The 26,362-nt window shown below is 45.8% G+C and overlaps 1 protein-coding gene across 1 annotated transcript; it reads right to left on the reverse strand.

The window, feature by feature from the left end:
• Positions 1 to 293: 293 nt before the first annotated feature.
• Positions 294 to 25,864, reverse strand: CaBP1 (Protein disulfide-isomerase A6 homolog CaBP1). Its single transcript, XM_084600720.1, has 8 exons — positions 25,701 to 25,864; positions 21,986 to 22,133; positions 20,773 to 20,830; positions 19,281 to 19,517; positions 15,394 to 15,603; positions 11,420 to 11,572; positions 1,041 to 1,454; positions 294 to 612 (listed from the first exon to the last, which is right to left on the reverse strand). Exons 1-8 carry the CDS (start codon positions 25,708 to 25,710, stop codon positions 532 to 534), a joined length of 1,311 nt encoding a protein of 436 aa, XP_084456846.1. The 5' UTR covers positions 25,711 to 25,864; the 3' UTR covers positions 294 to 531.
• Between the last annotated feature and the right edge of the window lie 498 nt (positions 25,865 to 26,362).

The raw sequence follows: 26,362 nt of genomic DNA on the forward strand, positions 1-26,362 counted from the left end.
AAAGGAGTGCCTCCAGCCAATGGCATTGACCACAATTGTCATGACGCTGCAGTTATCACTTTTTAATGGATGCGCCTATTAGTATTTGTTTTTCTTTTCTGTCTAGATTGATGATACTGACGATTGTTGAATCTCTTAATTAATCTTCTAGTCCTTTCTCCTTCCTCACTCTCAATCTCAACTGCTGTGCCGAGCTGCAGCAAGTTTTATTAAGACTGAACACATATGTAAGCAAATCACCAGCTGTTGATGCGCTAAGAGATATGAAAAGGAAGCAAAAACAAACTGACACGTGCAAAAGAATGCCCGTGGTTTATTGGCTTCGGCATGTCCAGCATTACAACAAAGTTCTAAAGAGCAGTCCCAAAAGAGGAGAGAATAATTTACATAATGACCAGTATGTACATAGGTTCTGGAAGATGGCGCACCAATATGTACCCCAACCTTTCCCTCATGGTTCACAAGTTCACAAGTAAAAGAAAATGACGAACACCTGCAAAACAATGCCGGCATTTTTTTGTGCAGTCTTTTCTAGAGCTCAATGCGCTCCTTGCCCTTGTCTTCAGGCTCCAACTCAACATCACTAAGGTCAATGTCTTCTGGCTCGTCCATCTGAAATAAATATCACAAGCACTTTATTTCCGATTCATAACTATCACAACAAGCAAAACAAAGAATACTACATGCTACACGAAACGCCTGCTACAGCCCAGCGCTGAACAAAAGTAACCTGTCCTCTCTAGAGACCTTTTCAAGCTGCATTGCTGTTCTGCAATAGGCTGAATACACCACAGCAGCAAGTCACTTTTGCTCAGCTTGTTTCATTTAAGGATTACTTCACAGCAAAAAATGATGGAAGGAAGCCAAGTGTTCCAGTTGCCACTCTGCACTTGGGCAGAGATATACAAAAGAGGAAAAAAACAATCATTCAGGAACTTGATGTGCAACAATTCTGGAAAACAAAATCTTGAGCCAAGCAGGGAAATGCAAACCTCCACATGATGCAATTCTAAGCAAGCAAGAAGAGCTGTTGACCTTACCTTTGCATCCTTGCCATCCCAAGGCTCAACGCTGACCACCTCGGGAAGTTTGGCACCCTTCACAGGCACGCTCGATCCACGCCCAACAGCCACCTCCCGAAGAAATTCATTGATGCCGTCGTAGCTGAAGGAACCGCGGAGGAGTGAGTATTTCATTTTGCGGCTATTAAGCACTGCCAGTGCAGGGTAGCCAAAGCCGCCGATTTCCAGGGCCTCCTCCAGCTTGGGCTGTGCCATAGCTTCGGACCAGAGCCATCCCCAGCGGTTGCGCTTGTATTTCTCACCAAGGCGCTTGAGGACATCAAGGTAGCCCTGGCGGCACTCCGACTGGCAGTCGTAGATGTGTGGCAAGACACTGATAACACACAGCTGGCTGTCCTCACACACATCCTTCAGCACAGACTCCTTGGTCACCTGCACAATGAGAATGGGAAAAGGAGAATGTCAAATTGCAAAGAACTACCTTCAGCTGCTGCAACTACTGAAAACTCGGCTTCCAAATGAGCAAGTAAAACTGGAAGACCCATGGAAGTAGCCTATATTCCAGTACATTAAGTCACATTTCTTTGCCTGAATTTTTCGTTGGTGCATCATGTACAGCAATGCAACACATAGTCAAATATGACATGCCACCAGAAATCACCATTTGCCATGTGAGTAACTGTGTTTAAAAAGAAAAGTTAGGTGTGAAAGAGGGACAAAAAAACGTTATGTGCAAACTTCTGCTTTATGGGTAGAACCACAGTCTTGCCATGGCCAGACTGCACGTGGCAGCTGCAACATGCAGTCTAGCCAAGCTCTCAAAACTTGCGATTTCAGCGTTTCGTTGGCCCTGCCGTGTGGCTTCATGTATGTTGCACGTTTTTAATCAACATGACACCTCCTGTTAGTTGAGGAAGCTATGAAGCCAAATTCAAGTTTGGTATTGCAGTACATGAGCTGGAGAGTGCGAACAAGGCAGTAATGAAGATTTTGATGGGAGCAAAAAAATGATCTGGGATGGATGCAAAGATAGAGTGCTTATGGCAAGAGACTGAGCGCTTGGAGGGGTCTCAAATGCCAACAAAAATGGCGTCGAGCTCTTAACATGACGCGCTATGAATTCGGCAGCTTTCGCATGAATCCACTGCTTCTACCACAGATTTTATTTTTTTTTTTGATGACAGCAGAAGCAAGGACTCTGGAAATTTAATTAGGAGCCTATGAAAGGATACTTTCAACTTTAGCTCGGTCTTGAGCAGTTGTGAGTCTTCACTCTGCGTATCTGCCATTTTATTTCTACAGTTGAATCCCGCTATAACGAAATTCACGGTGCACGAAAAAAAATTCGTTCTCGCGGAACTTCGTTATCGCAAAAATTTGACGTAAAGCGCAGAAAGAATTGCCCAAGCAGCAGCAAAGGCGTTTAATGCCAAAAATCTGTAAGCTTGGTTTGCTTACGCTTCACGGCGAGCAACGCCGTCACGCGACTTTCGCACTCGGTCAGCAAACCCATTGCAACATCGTCGTCTCGGACAGCAACGAAATTCCTGATGACATCAAAAGCGTCCATCACCTGTACGGCGGTTGCCGCAGCCGGCGCTTCCTGTACGTCGTCGTCTTCTTCATCGCAAGAGTCCTTATCATTCCGGGCAGCTTTTATGATCTGCTCATCACTCACATCTTCGTGAACAACAACACAAGCGTCAGCGCCGATGTATTTATTCGTCGAGCTCGAGATTAGGCGGCACGGTTCCTATTTCTCCCAGCGTTTTCCAGGCGGCCGCGATCCCCGGAGCCGGTGACGCCTCTTCGTCGTCGTCTGTAACGCCTGGTGTTAGGCCAGCAGAGTGTACGGGTCGACCTTCGGCAAATCCGGCGTGCCTGAAACAGTTCACAATTACTGAGCGCCCCAGTGTGCTCCAGGCAGCAGACATAATCTGCAGTGCCACGTACAAGTCCACCTTCGTGTCTCGGCCGGTTTCAGTGTTAAAAAGCAGCCGCTGAATTAACCTCCCGCGGTAAGCGCGCTTCAGGCTAAGAATCACGCCCTGATCGAGAGGCTGTAAGACAGACGTGCAATTGGGAGGGAAAAACCTCAGCTCCGTGTTAGTGAGCTTGACTTCGTCGGAGTGATGCGCTGAACAATTGTCCAAAAGCAAGCAAACTTTACGGCCCTGCCGCTTCATGTCGCGGTCGAATGCCATCATCCACTCGGTGAAAATAGCGCGGGTCATCCATGACTTGTTGTTCGCCTTGTACTGCACAGGTAGGCTACGAGTTCCCTTAAAACAGCGCGGCTTGGCACTTTTGCCTATGACTAACGGCGGACGCTTGTCCGAGCCATCCATGTTTGTGCAAAGCAGCACTGTGATGCGTTTTTTGCTGTGTTTGCCGCCGTGACAGCGCTGCCCCTTGAAGTCGAGCGTCCTAGCCGGCAACATCTCGTAGAATAGCCCGGTCTCGTCGGCGTTGTAAATGTCTGCAGGCGCGAAGTTGCTTAAAATTCCGGCCATGTTACTCGCCTTCCAAGCAGCTGCTCCGTCCACGTCTGCTGACATTGACTCGCCGCACAACACTTTTCCAACGATGTTATGGCGGGCCTTGAAACGGTTTAGCCAGCCAATGCTGGCTTTAAAATCATCAATGCCAAGTAGGCATGCATAGTTCAAGGCTTTCTGCTGGACGATGCTTCCGGACAGGGGGACGTTGCTGGCTCGTGCTTCCACAAACCACGCATGCACTGCTTTGTCCAACTCTTCATGGAGGGGCCGCGTCACCTTTTTGTGCTTCGAGGATGTGCCTGAAGCAAGTGCCATTCTCACGCTGTCCTTATTGCCTAGAATCGTTGACAGCGAACTTGCAGGAATTCCGAAGTCTTCAGCAATTGCCGCTTTCTTCCTTCCGCTTTCTGCTTGGGCGATTATTTGAGCTTTTTGCTCAAGGGAAAGAGTTTTGCGTTTTTTCACTTGCGTTGCCATCGTGTCCTGCGGATGAAAACTCGTCGTTGTCGAAGAGAAAGGCAGCGAGTGAACAACGCGACCACGACACAAAGCCAAAATGGCGGAACTGCAATCACGTGATTTCATGCTTAATGTGGCTTTGGATTTGACTTGGACTTCTCGCCAATAAAACTAGTTTCGGTTTCGATTTTGAACGCGAAAATTTCGTTGAAGCGGAAACGCTCTGCAAAAATGGTTCGTTGTGCAGAGAAATTTAGGCCATTAATTCTTATAGGATACTCGCGGGGAATAAAAAATTATTCGTTGTCGCGGAAATTTCGTTGTGGCGGTATTCGTTGTGGCGGGATTCAACTGTATTTACTAGCGTGTTAGCAACCTATGCTATGGTTTCAGCAGGAAAAGTTCAGGCACCTGAGGTTGCCCATCCAGCTTTCAGCAACGTCAAGTGAAGTTTGAGCCCTTAACGCTCAGCGAACAGCTCCTACAGCAGATTTTCAATTTTGACGACAAAACAGATTATGCTCTTCAACTCATTACTACCAAACATGCCAGCCATAAACCACAAAAACTTTGAAAATGCAAAAACTGGAAGTTGTGCTATGAGCAGAGGAAGACAGAGATGAAAACGAATGAACTATCTATTTAGCAATGTTATGAGAACAGCACAGCGTCAAAATGGACTCCACCACATGACAGATTTGTTCCTAGGTATTCTGCCTTTATGACAAGATGTGGCCCCCTCTGTGGAGTGGCGAAAATCATCTCCTGCTGGTTGAAAACAAACACGTGGGAGATGCAAGCACGATCTGGTGCGGCACGCGCTCCAGCCCGCGCCGCTGCCCTCTTCTTCCTCCTTCGCCCGTAACAATATGTTATGCCAGAGAGTTGGTTAAAGTTTGCATATATGAAAAAATTTGTGAAGCACTCAAGCTTTTCTTTAACAGTAGACACAATCCCACCTTTAACTCCACCTTTTAAGCTGGCTTTGGCGAAAGATAAGACATCTACACTAGTCTTGGTATACAGTCGACGACAGATTTTTCGGACACCCAATTTTTCGGACATGCTTGATTATTCGGACTTTTTCCCAGCCCCAGGACATACCTTATAAAGTCAATGTATTACGCTGCTCAAAATTTCGGACACTCTAAGGAGGGCTATTCTATTTTTCGGGCATTCCAAGCGTCAGCCAGCCAACTGCCACACATTTTGAGCGGTGTCGCCGCCATCTTGTTTATTTTTTTTCTTTGATAGCCTCGAAACCAGTGCAGGCCTTGCGTTCCGCTCCTCAGCTAAACACGCTGGATCGAGGCTATATTATTTGCCCAGCAGCTTCCGTTTCCAAGACAACATCGCTGCCGTCGCTGCTCGCTGCAGGAGTGTTTTTTTTCTTTTAGCGTGATCGCTTCGACTGCCTGTTCCTCTGTGTGTTTTACGTGCGTTTCACGTGCGTTGCCAAGCGTAGCGAGTGGGCCTAGCCATGGTCGATGCGAGAACTACTACATTCTGTCGCTACTGTAGCTCGCATTTAATTGAATCGACTTCAGTTCTTCAAGAAGTTGTTTCCGAATTTTATAAGGATTTTTTTTTTTCTGCAATGCGCCAGAGAGAAGGCACTCAATGGAGTCTGTGTTTTGATTCAGTGGTTGGTGGTTGTGGTGTGCCTCGGCAGTGGGAAAACCTACTCTGTCGATCTGCTTGGAGCTCTTGGTACCCTCACCAATGCGTGGAAGTCTGTAGCACCCCCAACGCTGCGCAATTGCTTCCGCCACGTGGGATTTTCGCTGAATGACGAGTCGGCTGCCTTGGACGAGGACAACGTCATCGAGCAGCTGTAAGGCAGTGAGCAGTTCATTCTCGACCTTCACACTGCTGGTGTCGAAATTTCATCAGCCATCTCGTTTTCAGCCATCTCGTTTTCAGAGTTCACAGACGTGGACCAGCAGTTGAAACTGTGCGCTGAGCTCGTAGATGCAGGAATTATTCGCTAAGTGCTTGTGGAGTCAGAGTGACGACGACGATGACACCTGCAGCAGCGCTGCCGACGCAAGCTGAGCTGATGCAAGTGAAATTCAGGCGGACCTGTTAGCACGGAAGCGGAGCATGGTGTAGAAAAGCATTCATGACTTTTTCCGGCCTTAAAGTGAATAACAGGCAATAAATTTAGCTTTTTTGGTGCACATTTGTTTTTTCGGACTGCCTAATTTTTCGGACATTTTCGTGGTCCGTTGAGAGTCCGAAAAATCGGTCGTCGACTGTATATGTCATGGGTTCGAATCACTGCTGCTAACTAGTCTTCAACTTGAGTACCAGATGTATGCTAAATGGGAAGCGGAATAGTATGACACAAGGCTGCACAATAAATGTTTGGAGTCCCAGTTTTGGTATCAAATCAAGTGCGTATTTTCTCAATTCTTGTTACGGCGACGGCAGCACCTTTTTAATATAACGAGCCGTATACGTTTCGCTTAATTTCCTCCAAGATCTCTCAGAATCACCTGCATTTGTCATGGTCCTGAAAAAGCATCGCATTCACAAACACACCTTCACTCGAGCTTCTTACTCGAAGCGGTCCTCGAGGCCAGTTTTTCGATTCACAAAGCAACCTCCACTCGAATCAGTCCTCGACTCAATGAGAAAACACAAGTTTTTTCTAGAAACTTGTGGTGGCAAGTGTGCTACTTTGGGCACTCCTCAACCACAACTCCACTAGTGAAGATCGCCGACATTGCATCGTTCGCTTGCTGTGTGGACTTTGTTCACCAGTATATCGAGCTTCTCGCGGAAGTGGATGCAATGCGGATGCACAGAATCCTTTTTTAAAACACCGGCTGAGCAACACGACCAAGAGCTTGGGGCACGTTACAGTCTTATGGGTGCGGAAGTGGCTAATCTCCTGACATCCCTGCCACTCACGCCAAGGATGGATACCCGTGATCAGTCACAGACACCAGTACTGCAGTTATCATTGCATTGCGCTTCTGTGGCACAGGCACATTTCAAGTCATCACTGGATATCTGAACATTTCAGAGCCTACCGAGTGCCGAGTCGCAGTGTGCATTTGACAGCTAATGGCGAACTTGCTCTGCGCGGTGGGTTCCGCAGACAGCGGCAAATTTGTGAAGAACAGCGGGACAAAGATGAGGGGCACAGGAGGTGCAGTTGAGCCAAGTGGACATCTGCGCTGCACACTGTGCATCAATGGTTTGCCCATCGCCTCAAGGTACATCTTCAGAAGCGCAGCACTGGCGAGGGGGCGCTTTGCTTATTCTACAGAGGAATATTTGCAAACGGCAAGATGGCTTTTCAAATACATTTACAATTACGGCTCCCAGCTTGTCAGGAAATCGCAAGTGGTGTTTGCTTTTGGAGAGTGAAATTCGGTGGTTTGTATGTATGCATTGCAACTTGCTACGAGACAGCACCCTTATTTTCACCGCTTGCCCCTAAGCCCTCAGAGGGCAGTGGGTGAGCATAACAGAGATGTCACAACAAACCTGAATAAACGCAATTTTCACAGCATTTCTTAATGCCTACATGTTTTACGTGAACAGTATGTCACCAGCAGTGCAGCAGTTGTGTGTTTCCAGTCCTTTTTCACAGCCGCATTTTTGTGCAGACCACACAACATGTTTTACAGGGCTAGAACGACAAGGTTGCTGATGAATGTTGTTCAGAAGACTCCACATGAGAAAATTATTCTGGTGCGCGCAGCAGCGTGCAGTTTTGAGGCCAAATTTTCACTTTAAGGGGGGACCACGGGTCTTTCGGACCAAAAATCGCGAAAAAATCACTTTTTAGAAAATGTGATTTGCAAAATTAGTAGCTCTTTATCTACCTATCTACTAAGTTTTTCACTTCTAGGATCGGTATTTTAGTCACAATGCCAATTTATATAATCAAAGTCTCCTGAATTTGGGCCAAAAACAGCCCCCCAAACAACCATTTCCCGCGAGGCGTAGCTCCCATTTTGTTCACGGCACCGTAGCCATCTTGGTCTAATTCGAAAGAACCGCCTTTCGTCTTCAAATTGCCGCCTCTGCTGTTTACATTCGCCCATCGGTCGTATAAAAAATAGGAAAAAAGAAAACGTGGCATTTGCAATCCCATTGGCTTTCGGGGTGCACGTGACAATAAGGCGTCACCACATTAGTGGAGCTGGCTGACGGCGTCTGCTCGGCGCACCCGAGCTGCAGGCAGACGGTGGAGACATGACACCTGTTGCACTTGGTTCCGAACCGCGAGGTGCATTCACTGCAAGAATTTGCGAAAAAAAGTGAAAAAAATAGTTCGTTAATCATCTCAAGTGATGCCCTGCCCCGGCTGTGCGCGCTTAGGCCAACCGAAGTAGTGCGCCGAACGATCGTGTGTACGAGCCTGAAGTAGGCCTAGCGTGTTCCCCAGCACAGGAGACTGCTACTGCCAGCAGTCGCACACGCCGTGACAGTGATATCGCAGGCCGCAGATGAGCAGAAAGATAAGCTCAAAACAGAAAAAGCTTGAACTCGCACCAACTCCAGCAATGAAGCGGTATAGTCGGATTGTTTTCGTGACGACGACGGCAGCGCGGTAGACGGTCCGCTTGGCGAGGCGCAGTTCACTATCGTCAGATCTAAACAGTTTGCCAAGATTGGCGAAGTGTAAAACATACGGAGGCGATATTCACATTTAGAAAAGTGAAAGTGGATAAGAAATTGCCGTCAAACCTGCTCTCCAATGCGTAAACTGCGGGACATGTCTTCGTAAAGCTCGCCGCGTGAATGCACTTGCTTCCTGTGCAATGCAGAGCACTGGGAAGCAGCAAACAGCTCTAAATTACATTTATTTTCCACAATAAATGTTCCTCACCGCGGTCTTGATGCGAGGACGTGGCAAAATGATGTACAAAAAAAAAAAAAAAAAAAAAGAAGTCGCTGTTTGCATGCGACTCACGCAGCCGAAGAAGTGACAACTGAATGTGCTGCAACTGCAAATCGAAATGAAAGAGGAGACACTTGGACATTGGAAAGCAAAGAGACTACATTCCTGGAGGTTTCTAGCCATTTTAAATTGTAAATGTGCATTGCACCAGTGAATGTCCGTTAAATAATCCAGTTTCTTTTTTGCTCTTTTCTCAAAACATGCATTGTCGACCATTTGCATTTTGCGGCCTTAATATCTCTGCACCTATTGCAGATCAAGTAATTTTTTTTTTTCAGCATGAAGCCAAATACGTGGAGCACACAATGTTGCAAGTAGGTTTTTAATTTATTGTTCAAAATTTTTAAAATGGCTATTTTTTTTGTGACTATTATAGTGCTACATTTTGACTTTTGAACTTTGTTATACAATAAAACAAGAAATAATTGCTAAATCAAAAAACTGCTAACAACATTGTGTTCCTCATTTTTTCTAGTGTCTAGCAATGTGTTCATCTGAAGTTTTTCTACAGTGGTCATTTTGTAATTGTTCTTGTAAGAATTAGACTAATTGGTGTAATTATCTCATGAAATAATTGGATCACAAAGGAAATAATTGCAGTTTGGGAATCTGCACAGAAACCTGCACAAACACACCCAGTTGCATCAATTTTGATAGGTAAATAAGGAAAACAGTTTTAAGACCAGTGTCCCCCCTTAATCTTGTTCCAATATGCCGAGTGGAGGAGGGCTTCTCGAGATCTTTTCACGAATCCGAATCGGCCCTGGAGCAGAGGTGGAGCGTTAAGTCGAGATGCATTTGTGAATAGGGGCATTAAACTACTGCCTAGTACTGCCGCATATAGGGTCAACTTCAAATATAGATCAAGCGCTCATGTTGCAGCCTTCATTGACTTGAAAAAAAATGATTCGAAATATAAAACAAAACGTAGAACTGTGCGAAACTTTCTTCTGGAGGCAGAGTTGCTATTTGCCACTAGCGCAGAACAAGCATACAGATACAATACAAGAACCTGATTATAAGAGGCGTGGCTGAGTTGGACAACTGAAAACAAGAGACACACATAAAACAACACAAGTAGCCCATTGAGGCGTTTTCTCAGTGCTGTGTCACTGTCGCACTTGGTGAGGTAGCGGTTCCTGGGGCAAAAATTTTGGACCCTAAAACTGCCTTACAAGTAGGCAGTTTATTCTCAAGTTTAAAACGAAAACCACCGATAAACATCCATTGGTAAGTAAATTATGGAATCGCTTAAAGCCGAAAAACACCGTTTTTAAGTATGTTCATGCCTAGCGCCCATTCTTGACGAAAAACTTCCCATTTCAGTCTATTCAGAGTAAAGAAATGTAACAGCAGGTGCTTTAAAAAAGCAGTCGAAAAGGGTAAGCACTCTAGGCTCTGCGTGCCGGTTGCCGCACCCCCTAATATCTCCATTGCCGTAGAAAAGGACCATTTGTAGAAATCATTAGTTCAGCTTCCCCCCAAGGCTTGTTTTTCCAACTAGAAGAACTGGTTCCTAGATCACACCCCCACATTCTTCTTTAAAGTAGTAGTAGGAGACTTTCTATTCTCTCCGTCCGGTGGGGGGTGTATTGTTCGCTGTCTGTCTGTAGCATATATGAATAAAAATAATAAACCGCCTCACGTTATCAAAGCTGCGATTAATTTAGAGTGGGCTGGCTACATGGAAAACATCAGCGAGGGTCTCCAAAAATGCAATCTACTGGCCAGGATATAACACAGTATGTGCATATTTGCTTGCCCCGAGAATGGCAAGGGCATGTGGGCAGCCTGCACACTGTGAGCTTTACTGTTTGCGCTGCTCCTGTGAACCAGCTCAAAACATAGCTCAAACAGCAAGATCAGAACTCTGCAGAAGGCATGTCAGTTCACAAAGTCACAACTAACAAGCAAGCCAACATTAGCATGCCCCGATGCATGACCCTTGCCAGTACTTTGAAGTGGCATTGACAGCAGATGGACGTTGCCTCTGCTCCCAGCAAGCAGCTGGGAAATTAACGCCGAAGGTTTTGGTGAACTCCAATTTCAACATAACAAGGCAACAGGAAAAAACGAGGAAGAGGAAACACTGCCTAAATTTTAGACCCAAAATTCCCCAAACGGATTACCATTCCCGTGCAACCGACCAGATACAAATTCTTCCAATCCACCTTTTTCACAAGGCCGCACTGTGTATGCCCGCCTCTCTTCTGGTTGAAAAGCCCAGCTGCGCATGTACAGTGCTTGGCCTCCGTGATCGGCGCAGCCAGAGCCGATCTTGGAGGCCATGCGCAGTTCATATTCAGGACAGGCATTTGCGACAGAAGGCGGTAGCTGTCAAGTACACATATTGCCACTTCACAGGTTGCTGCATCTCCCAAGGACGTTTCCAACTAGTAGCAGACGAATTTTCAACCACTCCCCAGAGGGCGCCATATCTTGCCAAAAAGGCAGGTTGGACCGACACAGATGTAACACTCTATGGATCTTATCTTGTAGGCTGACTCATGACTCACCTGTAACAGCTCTGGTGCTGGAGCACTCTCAGCTGCCTTGTCACTGGCCCACTGGATAATGTCGTCGGCCGTGCGGCCACCATTGTACTCTTCGGCTGAGTGGCGATCCTTCTTGCCGGCAGGGAAGAACTTGATGGTCGGGTAGCCCTTCACCTGAATACAAAGAGACCCAGATACACTGACTCAATGTGGCATTTTTGCCACATCGTACGGCTTGCTTTTTTCCACTGTGTAAGGAAGACAAAGAACACATAGCGCCACAGCATCACGACCTCCATCGCTTGTCTCCGGCGCCAATCTCTTGCGCTACGCTGTGCCCGCAGCTGGTAATTCTCGCTAACTGTGCCCGAAGTACAGGAAGCATTAACTGTCTTAATGCGGAACAAGTAATTAAATCCTCTTTTCACGTGAATCATGGCCTTCTCATTAACCAAGGAAACTGAATGTTATTGCTCCGCGTGGCATGAGCATGACCTGCAGTTGCGCCACAGTTGTAAAGGGCATGGGCATGATGAAAGCATGACTGGCTGATATATCTAACTGAAGCGTTACAGTCGTAATAGCTTAGCAGAGTCCATTTCAGCGGAGCAACAATGCGCATGCAATGAGCGCGTTGAGCATGTTGCATGCTGCCCGGTGGTGCACATGCCTGCCACATCGACACCAACAAGTGTGCACGGGTGGCATGCGGTCGCAGATCAAAGTAGCGGATTGTGCTATGCTATAACTCGCTCCCTATCATCGCCATATAAACGAAACATGGACAGCAGCGAAGTTTCTGATTTTTAGAGCTGATTTTCGGCAGGAAAGTGATTTTTGAGGTTTATGGATTTTTTTTTGACGAATTATTCAGATTATTTTCAAAATCCTGCAGAGTCCGAAAAATCGGTCGACGACTAATTTGATCCTTTAGGGGCAGAACCGATTTGTATATGAATAATATTCTTTTTTTACATCTCGAGCTCCTGGCTTGCTACCAGCAGCAGGCACTGGCCCACGGTACGTATCACTAGGGCTCAGCCAAAACAGACATTACAAAGAGGTCAACTTCACATATAGGCTTATTCACCCACCCCAATTTTACATGGCAGTCTGAGAAAAAAAAAAATGCCGAGTTATATGTGGGAATAAACAGTAAATATTTCTTTCACATTCTCTGTGTTCTTACTTCATGCTGAGCTGCCCGGGATAACCAAGTTTTTCCATCCCACTCCTCAATTCACATGCCCTTCACAATCTACGGCATTAAGGTAATCCGATAGATGCAAGAAGATGTGCACTGCTGTCAGAGCCAGAAATCATTCACAGGGGCCAAAGGGCAAGCCAGCTGCCCAGAGAACCCGGGAACAGCCTGCTACCCATTAAAAGCCCTTCCTAGAATGGATTAAGGTCTCATCATCCAGCTGTAGTTCTGCACAAGAAATGCAGTGCACTTAGCCAAGGATCATCAACACAGGCCAAATTATGTTTCGGGCCAGGGTTGCTCCTTGCCGAATGAGGCTGCAGCATGACTTATGACAGTTACTAAAAAGGAAGTACCGCATATACCACTATTAGTGTTAAGTGGGCAGTAACGAGCATGGCAGTGAACTTCTTTCGCTCGTTGCAGCCTGGTTATAGACTGACTACCAGTCCAATAACAAGCCAATTTCCCTGAACTGAATTATGGACAAGCTTGCTATAACTTTGTGAAGCCAGCCCCATTTTCTGTGATGTCTAAAACAAGCAGGAAGAGAAACACTGATACCTCTACACAGTAGCCAATCTTAAAAACAAGAATAGACAATGAGGTAATCTAGAAAGGAAAATAAATAATGGTATGGCATAGTATGATGTGATATGTGAAGTTTGTCCTTAAACTACATACTGGCTATAAGAGGCTGAAGGGCTCCAGACAACTGCTAGTGTACCTATTGTACTTATGGTGTACCTATTTTCTTTTCGCTGAAAAGCTCCAGATTACCGTACTGCCCCGACTCTAAGTCACTCAGTTTTTTATTACCCCGGCTCTAAGTCACTCAGTTTTTTATTAATCTAAAAATCTGGAGCAGTTAACCTATAATTGAAAACAAAACTGGGCATCGCCAATACGGGCGAAACAAACAAGACATCTAGGACACTATACTGTAGTTAATATTTGCTATTTATCTGGTTCTAATAGCATTCGATGATTCTACGCGTTTTCAGAAGAATGTCGCCTGTTTCTTTTACAGCGCATAAACCCATTTAATAGGAGGGCCACTACTCCACCTGCAAGGAAGCGGCACTTCAAAGGTGTATCGATACTAGTGCACTAAAGAGTCAACCCCACTTTTGCGTTTCTCAGCTTTGAGCAGCAAAGACCAGCATGACCACCCCTTTATTTGACCCTTTGAGTTGGTTTAATTGGCTATCATTCTTCATCATCTCATCAGTGTATGGTTGCCCTGATACTAAATAGCAATTATTAGTGAATACCTTCTACGTAACGGACAGCAAGCTCATCGGCCTGCAATTTTTCGAAGTCCTTGACGACCCCTTTTTCATGGACTAAATAATGTTAGCCTTCTTCCATGATTTCGGTATACTATCGAGATCATGAGGCACTGAGTATACAGGCCGACCAGTTTTTCTAGCATATCTCCTCCCACATTTGCAGTTGCCCGATCCTCCTCAGATGCTTTCCCACTTTTCATAGCTCCTAATGCTGCTGTCCCTACTTCATACTTCATTACTGTAAGAACATTTGATTGCTCTGCGCTACTGCCGTTCTCATTATCACTGCTGGTAACTTCAGATACAGTAGGGATCAGTATAAAACTCCTTGGATACTTCCCTATCCTAACCATATTGGTAATAACATTACCGGCCCTGTCCCTAGGCGCATACGAGTTTTCAGGCTACACCATTTTACCAGCAGTGGCAGTAGAGTAACATCACTGGCGCTTAAAGCAGCATCAATTCAAAGCAGCAATACCGATATGACCACAATATATATTTTTTTCCATTGGTTACATTCACCATCTTAGTATTAGTCATCAGTACTCCTTCTGCTTCAATTAGTGCGTCCCTCCATTTTGTTTTGTGCCACCGTAGTCGCGGTCCAGAGCGCACTCCTTGCCAGTGCACAGACATGCTGTGCCACGATAAAATCCAGGTACATCTATCAAGGCATGACTATCTTTTGATGTTAGTAGCTACGAGGGGGGGGCAAATTTTTCAGGATGCCAACAAGACTAACAGCATTGTCGACAGTGGCTTGCTCGGCACGCCCGGTTGCGCTAGCTTGGTGTTCAGTATGTTTACCACGCCCCAAATATGGTGGGCACCATGCACTGCAACAAATCGTTAGAACACGTGATGGCAGAAAATGCTGTCTGAGGTCGCGTCATGGTCGCGGCAGACAGCATGCCGGCGGTTGTTTGTTGATGAACAGAAGAATGAAGAAGTCCCACAAAAGAAGAAGTCTTTTTTTTCTCCCACATAATAAACTCTCCCCTCAAACTGATGGCAGTTTTTTTTTTTTTTTAAAAGAGTGGGTTCATTATGCAAGTAAATAATGCCCTGTGATATGCTGCTCTGTATCTTTTTTTTGTGTGTGTGAAAACAATTTTGTGAACTCTCATTTCAGTGAACTATTAGCAAGGGTAGTGTTGGTCCCTTGAAGTTCAATCAAATTAATATTTACTGCAATAAAAAGGCTTATCATAGCTTACTGAGTCAATATGAACCTGACAACTTGGCTACAGACAGGGCAGCAATTTTGCAACAAGCACAAGCTCTCAGAAGAACCTGACAACTTGGCTACAATATGAACCTGACAACTTGGCTACAGACAGGGCAGCAATTTTGCAACAAGCACAAGCTCTCAGAAGCCTATCACTAGTGATAAGGGGAGCCCAACTCCACAGTCCTTTGTGTGTGATGACTTTAAGCACAGGAAGTAAAGAAAACAAAACAAAGGAGAGCGGCAGCAATAGCTGCATTAGACTTACATCATACTGGGAGGCCAGACCCTGGTGCACAGTGGCATCAACAGCCCCCAGCTTGACCTTGCCCTTGAGCTCGGTGGCTGCCTTGGCCCAATGGGGGGCCAGGTTTTTGCAGTGGCCGCACCAGGGGGCAAAGAACTCCACCAGCCACAAGTCGTCACTGTTCAGCACCAGCTCCTCAAAGTTGCTGTCATCCAGCTCAATCACATCACTCTGCAACCCAAGACCAGGAAAAAGAACGAGTATTAAAAGGAAGAAAGTCAGTGCATCAGCAGACCATCCGGGTTTCATCACATCTCTGCTTTACCGTATAATGCGGAGACCCCCTCACCTCGAAGCAAAGAACTCAACATAAAAATTATAAGCACATAACTTGGCGTTTTATTTACGTGCCACCAGACTCCACGCTTGCTCATTCCTTATTCTTCAGAGCTGTCCGAAGACTACTGCTTCTCGCTGGCTGCGTCCCAAAACATGTCGTCCTTCGTGCCATCCAGCGAGTTGCTAATGCAACATTTCTTGAATGCCCGCACAACCATATCGTTGAGCAGCGAGCGCCATGCCTGCGACACCCATGTGGCCACAGTAGCGAGAGGCGGCCTGCGAAGCCGACCGGTTGGAGTTTTCAGATTGTCGCCAGCCATCCCCTGATTATAAAGTTCACAAACGCAGTCATTAAATGGCTTATTCAGCACGACATCCAGCAGCTGGAGCATTGATGCCATGCACCCCGGAATGACAGCGAGGTCTGTTTCCCATCATAGAGCGCCTGCTTTACACCTGCGATCAAGTGCCTGCGAAAAGCATCCAGTACTAACATGCTCGAACCCCGCAGGAGTGCGGCGGGTTGCCGATTCCACACAGTACGGATGAAGTCTAACATGAAGGCCTTGTCCATGTAGCCCTTTTCATTCACGCCAACGCCAACATCCCGCGGGAAAGCCTCTTTCGGAAGAGTTTTCCTCCTGTATACATGGGGGCAGCTCTCTGCCGTCTGCAGTGCAAGCGAGCATCACCGTGAAGTGCAAATGCTCTTTGCCCGTCGGAAGAAGCTTGACTTCCTTCCCGCAGCGTTTGCACACTCAGGTGGACGACGGCATGTCAAACCACACCGGCGTTCGTTTCATCAGCGTTACCAATCTGTCCCAGCATGTAGCCATGCTGCTGCCGGAGATGGATAACATAGCCCTGGAGTTCGACCAGCTTGTCTTCGTATGCCTCTGGCCTCTTCTGGCAGATTTATGTGCACTGACGAAGTGCAAATCCTTTGCGTCACATGAAGCAATGAACCCAGTAAATAGAGCCCTCAAAGTGCTCCTTGGATAGTCTAGATTCACGGGCGACCTCAATAGCTTTGATATGGACGAGTTCCGCTGTCACTGGCAGGGATCTGGCACAATGCTTGCGGACCAAATCTGCCACCTTGTCTTAAAGTTCAGGATGAACCACACAGCACCCGCGCAAGGAGGCTTTCCACGCGTTGCAGGCAGATAGCTTCTTTCTGCGCTCGCCAGTACCGGATGCATTTCTCAAAGATGACAAAGTGTCGCTGGGCAGAGCGCTCGCAGCAATCGGTGAACACACGCGGTTGCCGCCACAAAGGAAGAGGGGGGCTGAGCTGGGGGGCTGAGAGGAGGGCAGGGCTGGTTACGAGGCCCGACGCCAACGGCAACACGAAACACAGGAATGGGCACCAAAGAGCTGCGCTCGGGGTGAGCAGTATGCGTCCATCGCTGCCATGCGGTTGCTCTCAGTACGGCCGCACGCCGTGCTCGCAGGCTCCCACGCATCGGTAGCGGGAATAGCGTAGCGCGCCGTAGAAGGAGTGTCAGTTTCCTAGTGCAACGGTGGTGGGCGAGCGTGAGCATGCTTGGTGGCGCAGGATGGTGCAGGCGCCTTCTCGCTTGGCGATGACGTGAGCGTGCGCGCTCTCTTTCAGGCAGATTCCTCCTTCACCCCCTTTCACCCCTCCTTCGTAGACGTGTCGCACGAGCCACGGCGGAGGTCGAGGCTGCCGCCGTTGTCGCACCGCGCTCTTTCGCAGTGCGATCACAAAACTTTTCACAATTTCTATGACTTCGAACTATTCTGATTTACTGTAAACACTTTCAAGGTGGTTTCCCTTATAATAAATTCTTAGTCTGGTTTTCGCTATGCACGGTCCTTTGGGTCTTCACACGAAAACTGCACTAACGAAAACTAACGAAAAATCGCGGACATTTTACAAGTTCGTTATAACCAGATTTAACTGCAAACCATATATAAGTTGAGTGGGAATATAGGTCGACCCCGAACCTTGAAGTGGGGGGGGGGGGGGGGGGGGGGGAGGGGAACGAAGAAGAAAAAGAAAAAATGATATATATATATATATATGCGTTCCTGCATCACCGGAGCTACGGTCTAACTCCAGACTTTCAGCGGCATCATCGGAAGATGACTATTTACCGCTCGCCAGCTCCCAGAGTGTGTCATCTAGTTCCATCAAGCATATTGCTTACGCAGCATTTCTTGAAAGGCTGCACGCAAACAGCCGATATTGCTCACGCCACCACATGCTCTTTTGAAACTCCTGCCAAACTGTCGCTGAAAGAACAATCATAGTGCTGTTTGCTTTGGCAACACCAACTTTTTCTAGAAAGCCACTGTAAACTGCCTCCACCTGCTGCTATTGATTGCTAGAGGCATTATATAGTATAATAACTCAAATCAAAGGGCACATGCGAAGACAAATATGCCAGGAACAAAAGAAAAAAATCCACCAACTGCAGGATGTCGATATGGCTTTGGCTGTCCATTTGCGAGCAGGCGTACCACACGTTGCCAGACTGTGCCTCAAATTCTGCTACTGACCACTGTATAAGAAGGGGGGAGAGTAACTAGCTTTTTCAAGAAAAAAATCTATATTCCAGTTTATACCATAGTTGACAAATGAATGGACGTTCAGGCAGGCGGACATGATACAAAATTTTGACTGAAAGTACCTCAACATTTTCTCCTGCATGACAAACCCTTCCAAACAAACAGATGCTAGCCTTTCTTGAAAAATAAATAAATAAATGGGTTCATTATACAGGTAAATGTGGTAACTCCAAATGGCACAAATAACAGTGCTACAATATGATGTGTGTCTTGAGCAATATGTGCTTTCCCACTATGTCATGTGCATGGCAACTTACAGGCAATGTTACTAATAACCACCAAAACAACAGTATACTCGAGAATATTACACGATGCATGTCGCCATTCAAAGGTGCATGGTCGTTTTTGCTTGTAACAAGCACAAAATGTTAGATATTACAGACATGCTCCAGTTGGCAAATTTTTTAGCACTCATGTGAACACTTACTGCAGTTAGCTGCTTAGGGGCGAGACTAAATTTAGGTTACTTCACAACATCAGCTAAGCAAAGCGCCATGCAAACAAATCATGCCTTCCAGCAGCAATCTTTGCTAGCTGAATGCATGACAACTGCCCCTGGATGATGAACTGAATGCAAAATGAAAACAGTTTACTGCAGCTCAAGTTCTGCTGAAGCAGCATTCCTTGTTGTTGTACTGCGCACCATTACACACAAGGTTGTAACAAAATGACCACAGAGCACTGTGCATAGGAAACTGCTGACTCAGCTGCAGCATTAATAGAAATGAGAACTCTATTAAAGGGATGTTGAGGACAAAGTGAATACATCAGGAAGGGCCAAGTGTTGAAATACAGGAGTCATCACCACCACAGCCAACTTCACAAATAAACATTAAATATTTTGAACATTATTCCTAAGCCAGACTGCCTTTCATTTGCAAACTCTGATCACACAACCCTTTTCACTATCAACTTCAAGAGTTTACCTCAAGGAGAAAGAAACATTGAGACAACAGTTGGTAACAGCATACCTTGCCTCCGCTGCCACCGCCACTAGAAGTGCGCTTGCCAAGTCTCTGGTCTACAAGCTTGCGGGCCTCCTGCAGTGCCGCTGAAGCGACGCCGTCAGCTGTGCGCGGCCCACTGTAGTCAGTCGGGCTGTGCTTGTTGGCACCAAATATTTTGACTGTGGGGAATCCCCGGACACCATACTGGCCTCCCAGCGACTTGTCCTTGTCAGCATCCACAGCGCCAACCTTGACTATGCCCTGGGAGAAAGCAATGAGAATACCACGCAGACGCAAAAAGATGAGGGTGAGCCTAGAAAAGATAGAGCACTTGACTAAATTTTTACATCACTCAACTCCAGGTTGCCTAACTTCACACTGAAGGGACATTCAAATAGGCTAATTTCAGAGGAGCTTAAAGTAGCGATCAAACTGATTAGCTCTAAACAGCACAAGAATTGTCCGCCGAACATTACAAGCAGCACCAGCAGGATTTCTACAAAGCAGTTCATCCAGATATGCTACAGGCCGCGCTCCTGTTATGCTGTCAGAGCCAGTATTCATTCCCTAGGGCTGAAAAATCAAACTGATTAGCTCTAAACAGCACAAGAATTGTCCGCCGAACATTACAAGCAGCACCAGCAGGATTTCTACAAAGCAGTTCATCCAGATATGCTACAGGCCGCGCTCCTGTTATGCTGTCAGAGCCAGTATTCATTCCCTAGGGCTGAAAAGGGAGTCCGCCATTCCAGAGAACCTGGAAGCAGCACACCACCCGGACACAACCCTTCCTAGAATGGATTAAGGTCTCATCACTCAGCTTCGCTATGGCACCTTGTTCAGCCTAACCACTCCACAGCTATAAAGTGGACAGCAACAAAGGGCATAGCCAAAACCTTGTAATTATGGAACAGCCTCAATTATGTTTTGGTCACTAGAGCACTTAATAGTGTAAGCAGGCAAAATGAAAATACAAGTGAGGACCATAAAAGCTCAATCAAGAATGGAACTTGAAAGCTTAAGAAAAAATGAAAATATAATGTCTGATAAAAGCTTACTGCTCGTATCTGTCTGCAATGCAAAACAAAACTTTCATTAAAAAATATAGCAAGAAAGTTACTACTGCAGAAAGCAAAAAGATGACTTCCTCTTTTCGAGATGTAATAGGGTTGAAATATTACCCTGATATGCATACATGACAAGTACAACAACAGAAAAAGCCACTTCACCAGTACTCGAAAAGCAGTACCCCTTTGAGCCATGACACAGGCTTTTTCATATAAATAGATGTCTTTACATGCGTAAGAGTGGCAATAATAGCTACCTGTTTTTCTGCCTTCCTTGTAACGACAGAGCTCTTTCAATTGTATTACCAGATGATGTCTGCTTAGCCAACGCACAGCAGTTGACTGCTCAATTTATAGCATTGGTGGGACATTCTGCCTCATGAAATCTCTGGGAATAGGATGCATTTCATGTCTCGCAAGTAATAAGGAAACAAACACTAGGAATATACCTTAAGTGCAGAGGCCGCCTTGGTGTATTCTGGAGCAAAAGACTGGCAGTGACCACACCTGAAGTAAAGTAGAAAATAAAGCAAAGTTTAGTGAAGTACAATTACATTCTTCTATGCAGCTCTGGACATGAAATTGTCATTCAAGCTTAATGCACTGTTGACGAAAACTTCATTCTCAGCACACGGAATACTGAACTGAAATGAACTGTGTAGTTATTTCAGTGTAGTAATTTCAAGTTATTGCAGACTACTGCACAATTTATTTAGCCACACTGGTCAACTACCATAACACATTGTCCAACACGGGCTAATATGAAACATCAGCAATCAAGACAGAGCATCATTCATGCTATTATAATTGGTGAGAAGTCTAAAAATAAGCTTATTACTGAACAGCACTACTGGCCCTGCATTCACAAAGCTTATATAATAAAAAAAAAAAGAGAAAAAAAGAAAAAGCACAATTCCATAAAGATTAAAAATGGCACTGAACCCCTGATATCTTATTGAAAGCCTAAAAGTAGTCAGTTGAGGGAAAGGCAGAGAAACCGCAATGACAGCTTTTGGTCCAATATAGCACTATACTAGTGAATAAACAAGCTGTTGAATGTCTGCTGCTCTGAATTAACCCCAAACTATTGACATTCACCACCCCTGAAGGCAGAACAACTGCCATGTCAATATCGGAGCATAGCACAGTAACAATATACAGAGTTCTTTAATAAGCCCAAACGCAGATTATGCCTTATCACTTGCACTTGCAACCTTCCAGCACACAAGAATGCTCAAAGCTGGCCACCTAAACAGCCTATACATTTTGTGTGCTAGACAAGTAGTTTCTCCAGTACAGTGAAGAGCTTGCAAATTCACTGGGATCGAAAAATTGAAGTGAGCGAGCACTGCAAACCAGTTGAAGCTCTAGGTGAATCGCATGACCTGACAGTTGTGTGCAATCACATCTTCACAAACTTTGATGGGACTGGTAAGTATACAGGCGAACAAAAGCCATCCTTGCTACTCAAGCAGCTGCACAAAAAACTAGTCCTTCAGTCCTAGAACCTTCCCTAAAGGATGTGTGAACCAGTCTTCAGGTGTTTGATATACCAGTTTTAATGAAGAGAGAATGCGGTGCATTCCAAGTGCAGGCATCAAGGCAATCTCTTTCTTGCACCAAGCTCGTTAAAGCATCAAAAAGTACAGGATTGTGCCTCACCAAGGTGCGTAGAACTCCACAATCCAGACTTCATCGCTGTCGATAACCCTGTTTTTGAAGTTTGCCGGAGAAAGATCCACAACCTCCGTGTGTGGACCATACATGCCCAGGGCCACAGAGCAGAGGGCCGGCAGCACGACGAGAAGCACTAGAAGAAGCAATTACAAAGGGAAACATTGATTTCAGCTGCAAAACATAGAAGCAGAGGTCCTACAGCAAGCTGCAGCATTGTTAGCCCAAAATGGTCATGGCAGCACATACTGTTTATAAGACAATCACACTTTGAATGCTGTGAGAAGCTCCACACAAATTAAGATAAGTTTTTTTTTATAACCACAAGTTGGGTTTGTACGGTGAATTTTTCGATTTGCAGTGCAATGTTACTGAGATACAGCCAGGTAAATGTACAATCTTAAATGAAGCACTGCACATGCTCTGAGAAATCTGTAAGCAGCAGTTCTCAATGAGCTTTAACTTTGTGCTATTTTTTCCCAACACGTCATTTTACAGCAAAGGCAGTAATAGGATTGGTTTAGCAATATGGGAGGTATTCATTTAACGTCATCCACAAGGGGCACTAGGGTCAGCGCGACTTTCGCCATGTACATGGCCGCAACCATCTGCAATATTTTGCTGGTTGTAATACTGGGAGTGAGTCTTTCACGCTTTGTCGGAATTTCTGCGTGCACTACAGCAAAACTGTGCGAGTGAGTGGATATGCCCATGGACTGCATAGAACAAGAAAAACAACAAACCCGATAGAAAGTTCGGCCTCATGAAAGCATCAGCTCGTACGATTGCGGACAATTCTTCATGGTGTGCGGCATACAAGACCATTGCTTCAAGCTGAATTGACCAATACCAGTGCCCACCTTGTGAAGTGTAGCTTAAGTTTTGCAACAGGTGAAATTAAAATGCGCAAATTTATGAAAACATCTTAATTTTTTGGCAAGCAGGCAAGGCCAAGAGCCGCAATGCGGGAGGGTGTCAACAGCCAAAGCGCAAGTTTTTAGAAGTGAGTAAATTGCAGCTTGTCTATTCTCTGAGCTAGCACAGACTTTCACCTCGGAAGACTTTCAAGTGACTTGTTACAAGTGTATCTAAAGTAATCGCTGCAGGTACCGTTGTTGCGAGCTTAGGTTTCAGGTTATGGGCATTCAAACAGCGCTACGTTGCTGTAACTAAATTTGCCAAACGTTCTTGCTGTGTGCGCAGTTTATGCCGAGAGTGCGTGACAATATTTGCTGGACCATTGTCACCCAAATTAAGCAGCTAAGATGCTTTGCTTTACTGCTGGAATAGTGCCTGTGAAAGGTTTGGCAGTTTGCAGACTACTGCCACTGGAAATATGCGTTTAAACTATGCCAATTTTTAAATTGGAGCAATTATTAAAGTAAAGTAATAAAGTCTCTCCAAGATGTTTCCTGCGTCAGTAGCAGTTGACAGATTTGAAAAACTGCACTGCAAGTCATATTGCATGCATTAAGCAGCCAGCAACTTTTACCGTTGAGGAGCGGCGCAGGCTGCAACATCGAAGAGCAGTGTTGTGTCCCGGAGCAGGAAAATACTGCCACGGGCTTCATATGCACGAACCCCTCCACAACGAAAAGTGGGTGTGAAGTATTTAACGCGAGAAAGCTTTACGGATCACTTCCAATATATGGCGGGCCTGATAGCGAACTTGATACTGTGCGAGCCAACACAAGACCACTTTCATGGTGCACAAGGCATGACGCCGCCAGCGCCATCAGGTAGTATGGCCTCAGTGAATACTTCCTATAGCCCTGCATTCTACTGTGGGACCTATAGCGTCAGCAGTATGATCTTAATTACTAGGTGAATTAATGGCTAAACTTATATCACAATTGTGTGACACTTTTGCAACGCACAAAAAACACACGGACAAAGAAGAGAGAACGCTGGGCTTTTGCTATCAGCTTTTGCTGATTCATGCACTAGGCCAGTAGGCCTATCTCTAACAATATTTTTCTGCTGCATCGTCCTCATTTCAAATTGAAACATACTATGCCATTACAATCTCCAATTTCACAATCAAATCAAGTAATATGTGTAGTCATTAACCTTTGGCCTACAAGGTAATGCTGGAAATATAGCATTTGAACTTTCTGCAACAGACTACACTGGGCAGCTAGTTGATGTCTGCTACCACAGTTCTCACAAGCTGAAAAAGAAACTTTCAAATTAGGACGAGCAAGAAAAAATGATGCCCTGGGCACAGGAGCCACATCCTTTGATACCTGAAGCAGTTCCAGGACAAGTATGTTGAAAGCATGAAAATGTAGCTTTAAAACTATGAAATGCCAGCCCATTAAACCTCCATGAAAGCATTTTCTTTCTGCAGCAATTTTTTTTCTTTTGCCTTTTACACAACCTACAGTGGCCGGTATCGTTAGCGTTAAAGCGTCACAGGGTGGCCAGGTCCAACAGGCTCTTGATGAAGTGCTAATTAACTGTTCCAACTTCGCTTCCGCACCCTCGCCGAGCCACGACTGGCTCAAAGATCTACCCACCAACCAACCAACACCTAGGTAATGCAGATAATTTTAGTTACATGTAGTTTTATGGCGCCGGTAATGCAGGTGAAACAATGCCACTGCTTCTAAGCAACAACATATTTGCAGCTTGTCTGCCCTGCGCGGAAAAGTCTATAGTACATATGCTAAATAAAACTAGAATGAGAGCTGCTAGTGACTGTGGTACACCTAAACGCAATAACATTGCGTGAAGATTATTTTTCTTATTCCCATCGAGGAGGTTTCTGGCGATGCGATGGCTCTTGTCTGAACATTTTTTGGAGAAAAAAGTTTGAAATCTAGGCCTTCCAGCAGCAGTCGCACGAGCCGCCAAACGAAACCGCAACTGAAGAAATGCTCAAGGCCGCACTCGAAACAAGATCGAGCCTCAGCCTGAAAGTCGGTATCGGTCGTTTTGTGGCCCGCTTATCAAGAAACCTCTTCTAATGTTATCGGACAGTTAGTTTCAAGGCTTGTGTGCCCGGCACAATAACTCCGTTTCCAGGGCCACAGAAGTACTGCAACGCAAGGTACACAACAATCGGCGTTTATTCGACACATTACTTGTCTCGTATTTATTAGCTTGCTGTAATAATTCAACAGGAAACTTTCTACACGTGGCACTCTATGACGTAGTCCTTACAGACACATTTGCTCAGTCTTAACCCCCCCCCCCCCCCCCTTACTTTACTAAAATGGAAATCAGAACAAATAATACATGCACTGTTGATGAATGTCGCTTTCTTCAGAGGGCATATATCTCCGTATATGGCGACGGGCAGTAACATAAAGCTGTTCGGGGCCGAGGGCCAGTAAAAGGACGGCCGTCAAAATATTTGCAATAAGTCATACAAATAAAGTTCAGAAACCAAGTGCGGTTTCATAGTAATAAACAGTTGGAAACAATCCGCGAGAGTGTCATCTAGCAGAGCAATTGCACGTTGCTGTTTGCAAGTGCATGAAACAAGAGTTAGCACGCTCCAATGGTGTTCGCGCCCACGTAGTCGCGGAAACTTTCCCACACAGCCGCAAAGCCAGTTGAGCAAGGAAGAACTGCATTAACTAAGCGTTGCGATTACGACTGCTCCACGCTGTCGTGACACAACGATGGCAGTTCCAGTGCACAGCGGCAGCTTTCTTTGCAGCACGAAACGATGTCTGTTAATACGGAAAAATCTTACCGAGCGCCATGGTGACCTTGCGAAATAAATAATTTTTTGGTGAAGTTTCAGGACAACAGTACGGCTCAGACTTGATGGGCGGACGAAAATGACGAAGAGCCACGCATTTAGACCAGCGGGGTTTAAAACCTCACAAGAGTTCGTGGCTGATGGTGATTGGCTGACCGGCTGCCGGCGGCCTACGACCTGACAAAGCAAGCCACAGACCAAAGCACTCAGAGGGACAAAGAAAAAATAATAAGAGCAAAGGAAAAATTTGTGCTTAAAAAATGACAGCTCGTAGGTTTATACTTAAGGTTATTCGGACGTAAAATATGCTCGAGGCCAAATTGATTCTACACAAAATTTCCGGCAGATGACAGCACTCAACCACCGCTAAATATGTATGTATTTGGCGGGCCTTTCGAGAGCTAGAAGTAGCTGCCAACTAGATAGTACACACATTCGACCATAAGTGTAGTATCTCAGACAGCATTATAAAAGTATAAAAGTCAGCTAGCAAGTTACTATCCAAACTAGTTCTGCATTGGATCGTGTCGATCAGTCTAGATTGACCCCGCCGGGGTGGCGCAGTGGTTACGACGCTCGACTACTGTTCCCAAGGACGCGGGATCGAATCCCGGCCTCGGCGGCAGCTTTTCGTTGGAGGCGAAAAGCAAGGC

Source organism: Amblyomma maculatum, chromosome 4 (assembly GCF_055883805.1).
Source record: "Amblyomma maculatum isolate TAMU_Amacu chromosome 4, ASM5588380v1, whole genome shotgun sequence".
NCBI lineage: Eukaryota > Metazoa > Arthropoda > Arachnida > Ixodida > Ixodidae > Amblyomma > Amblyomma maculatum.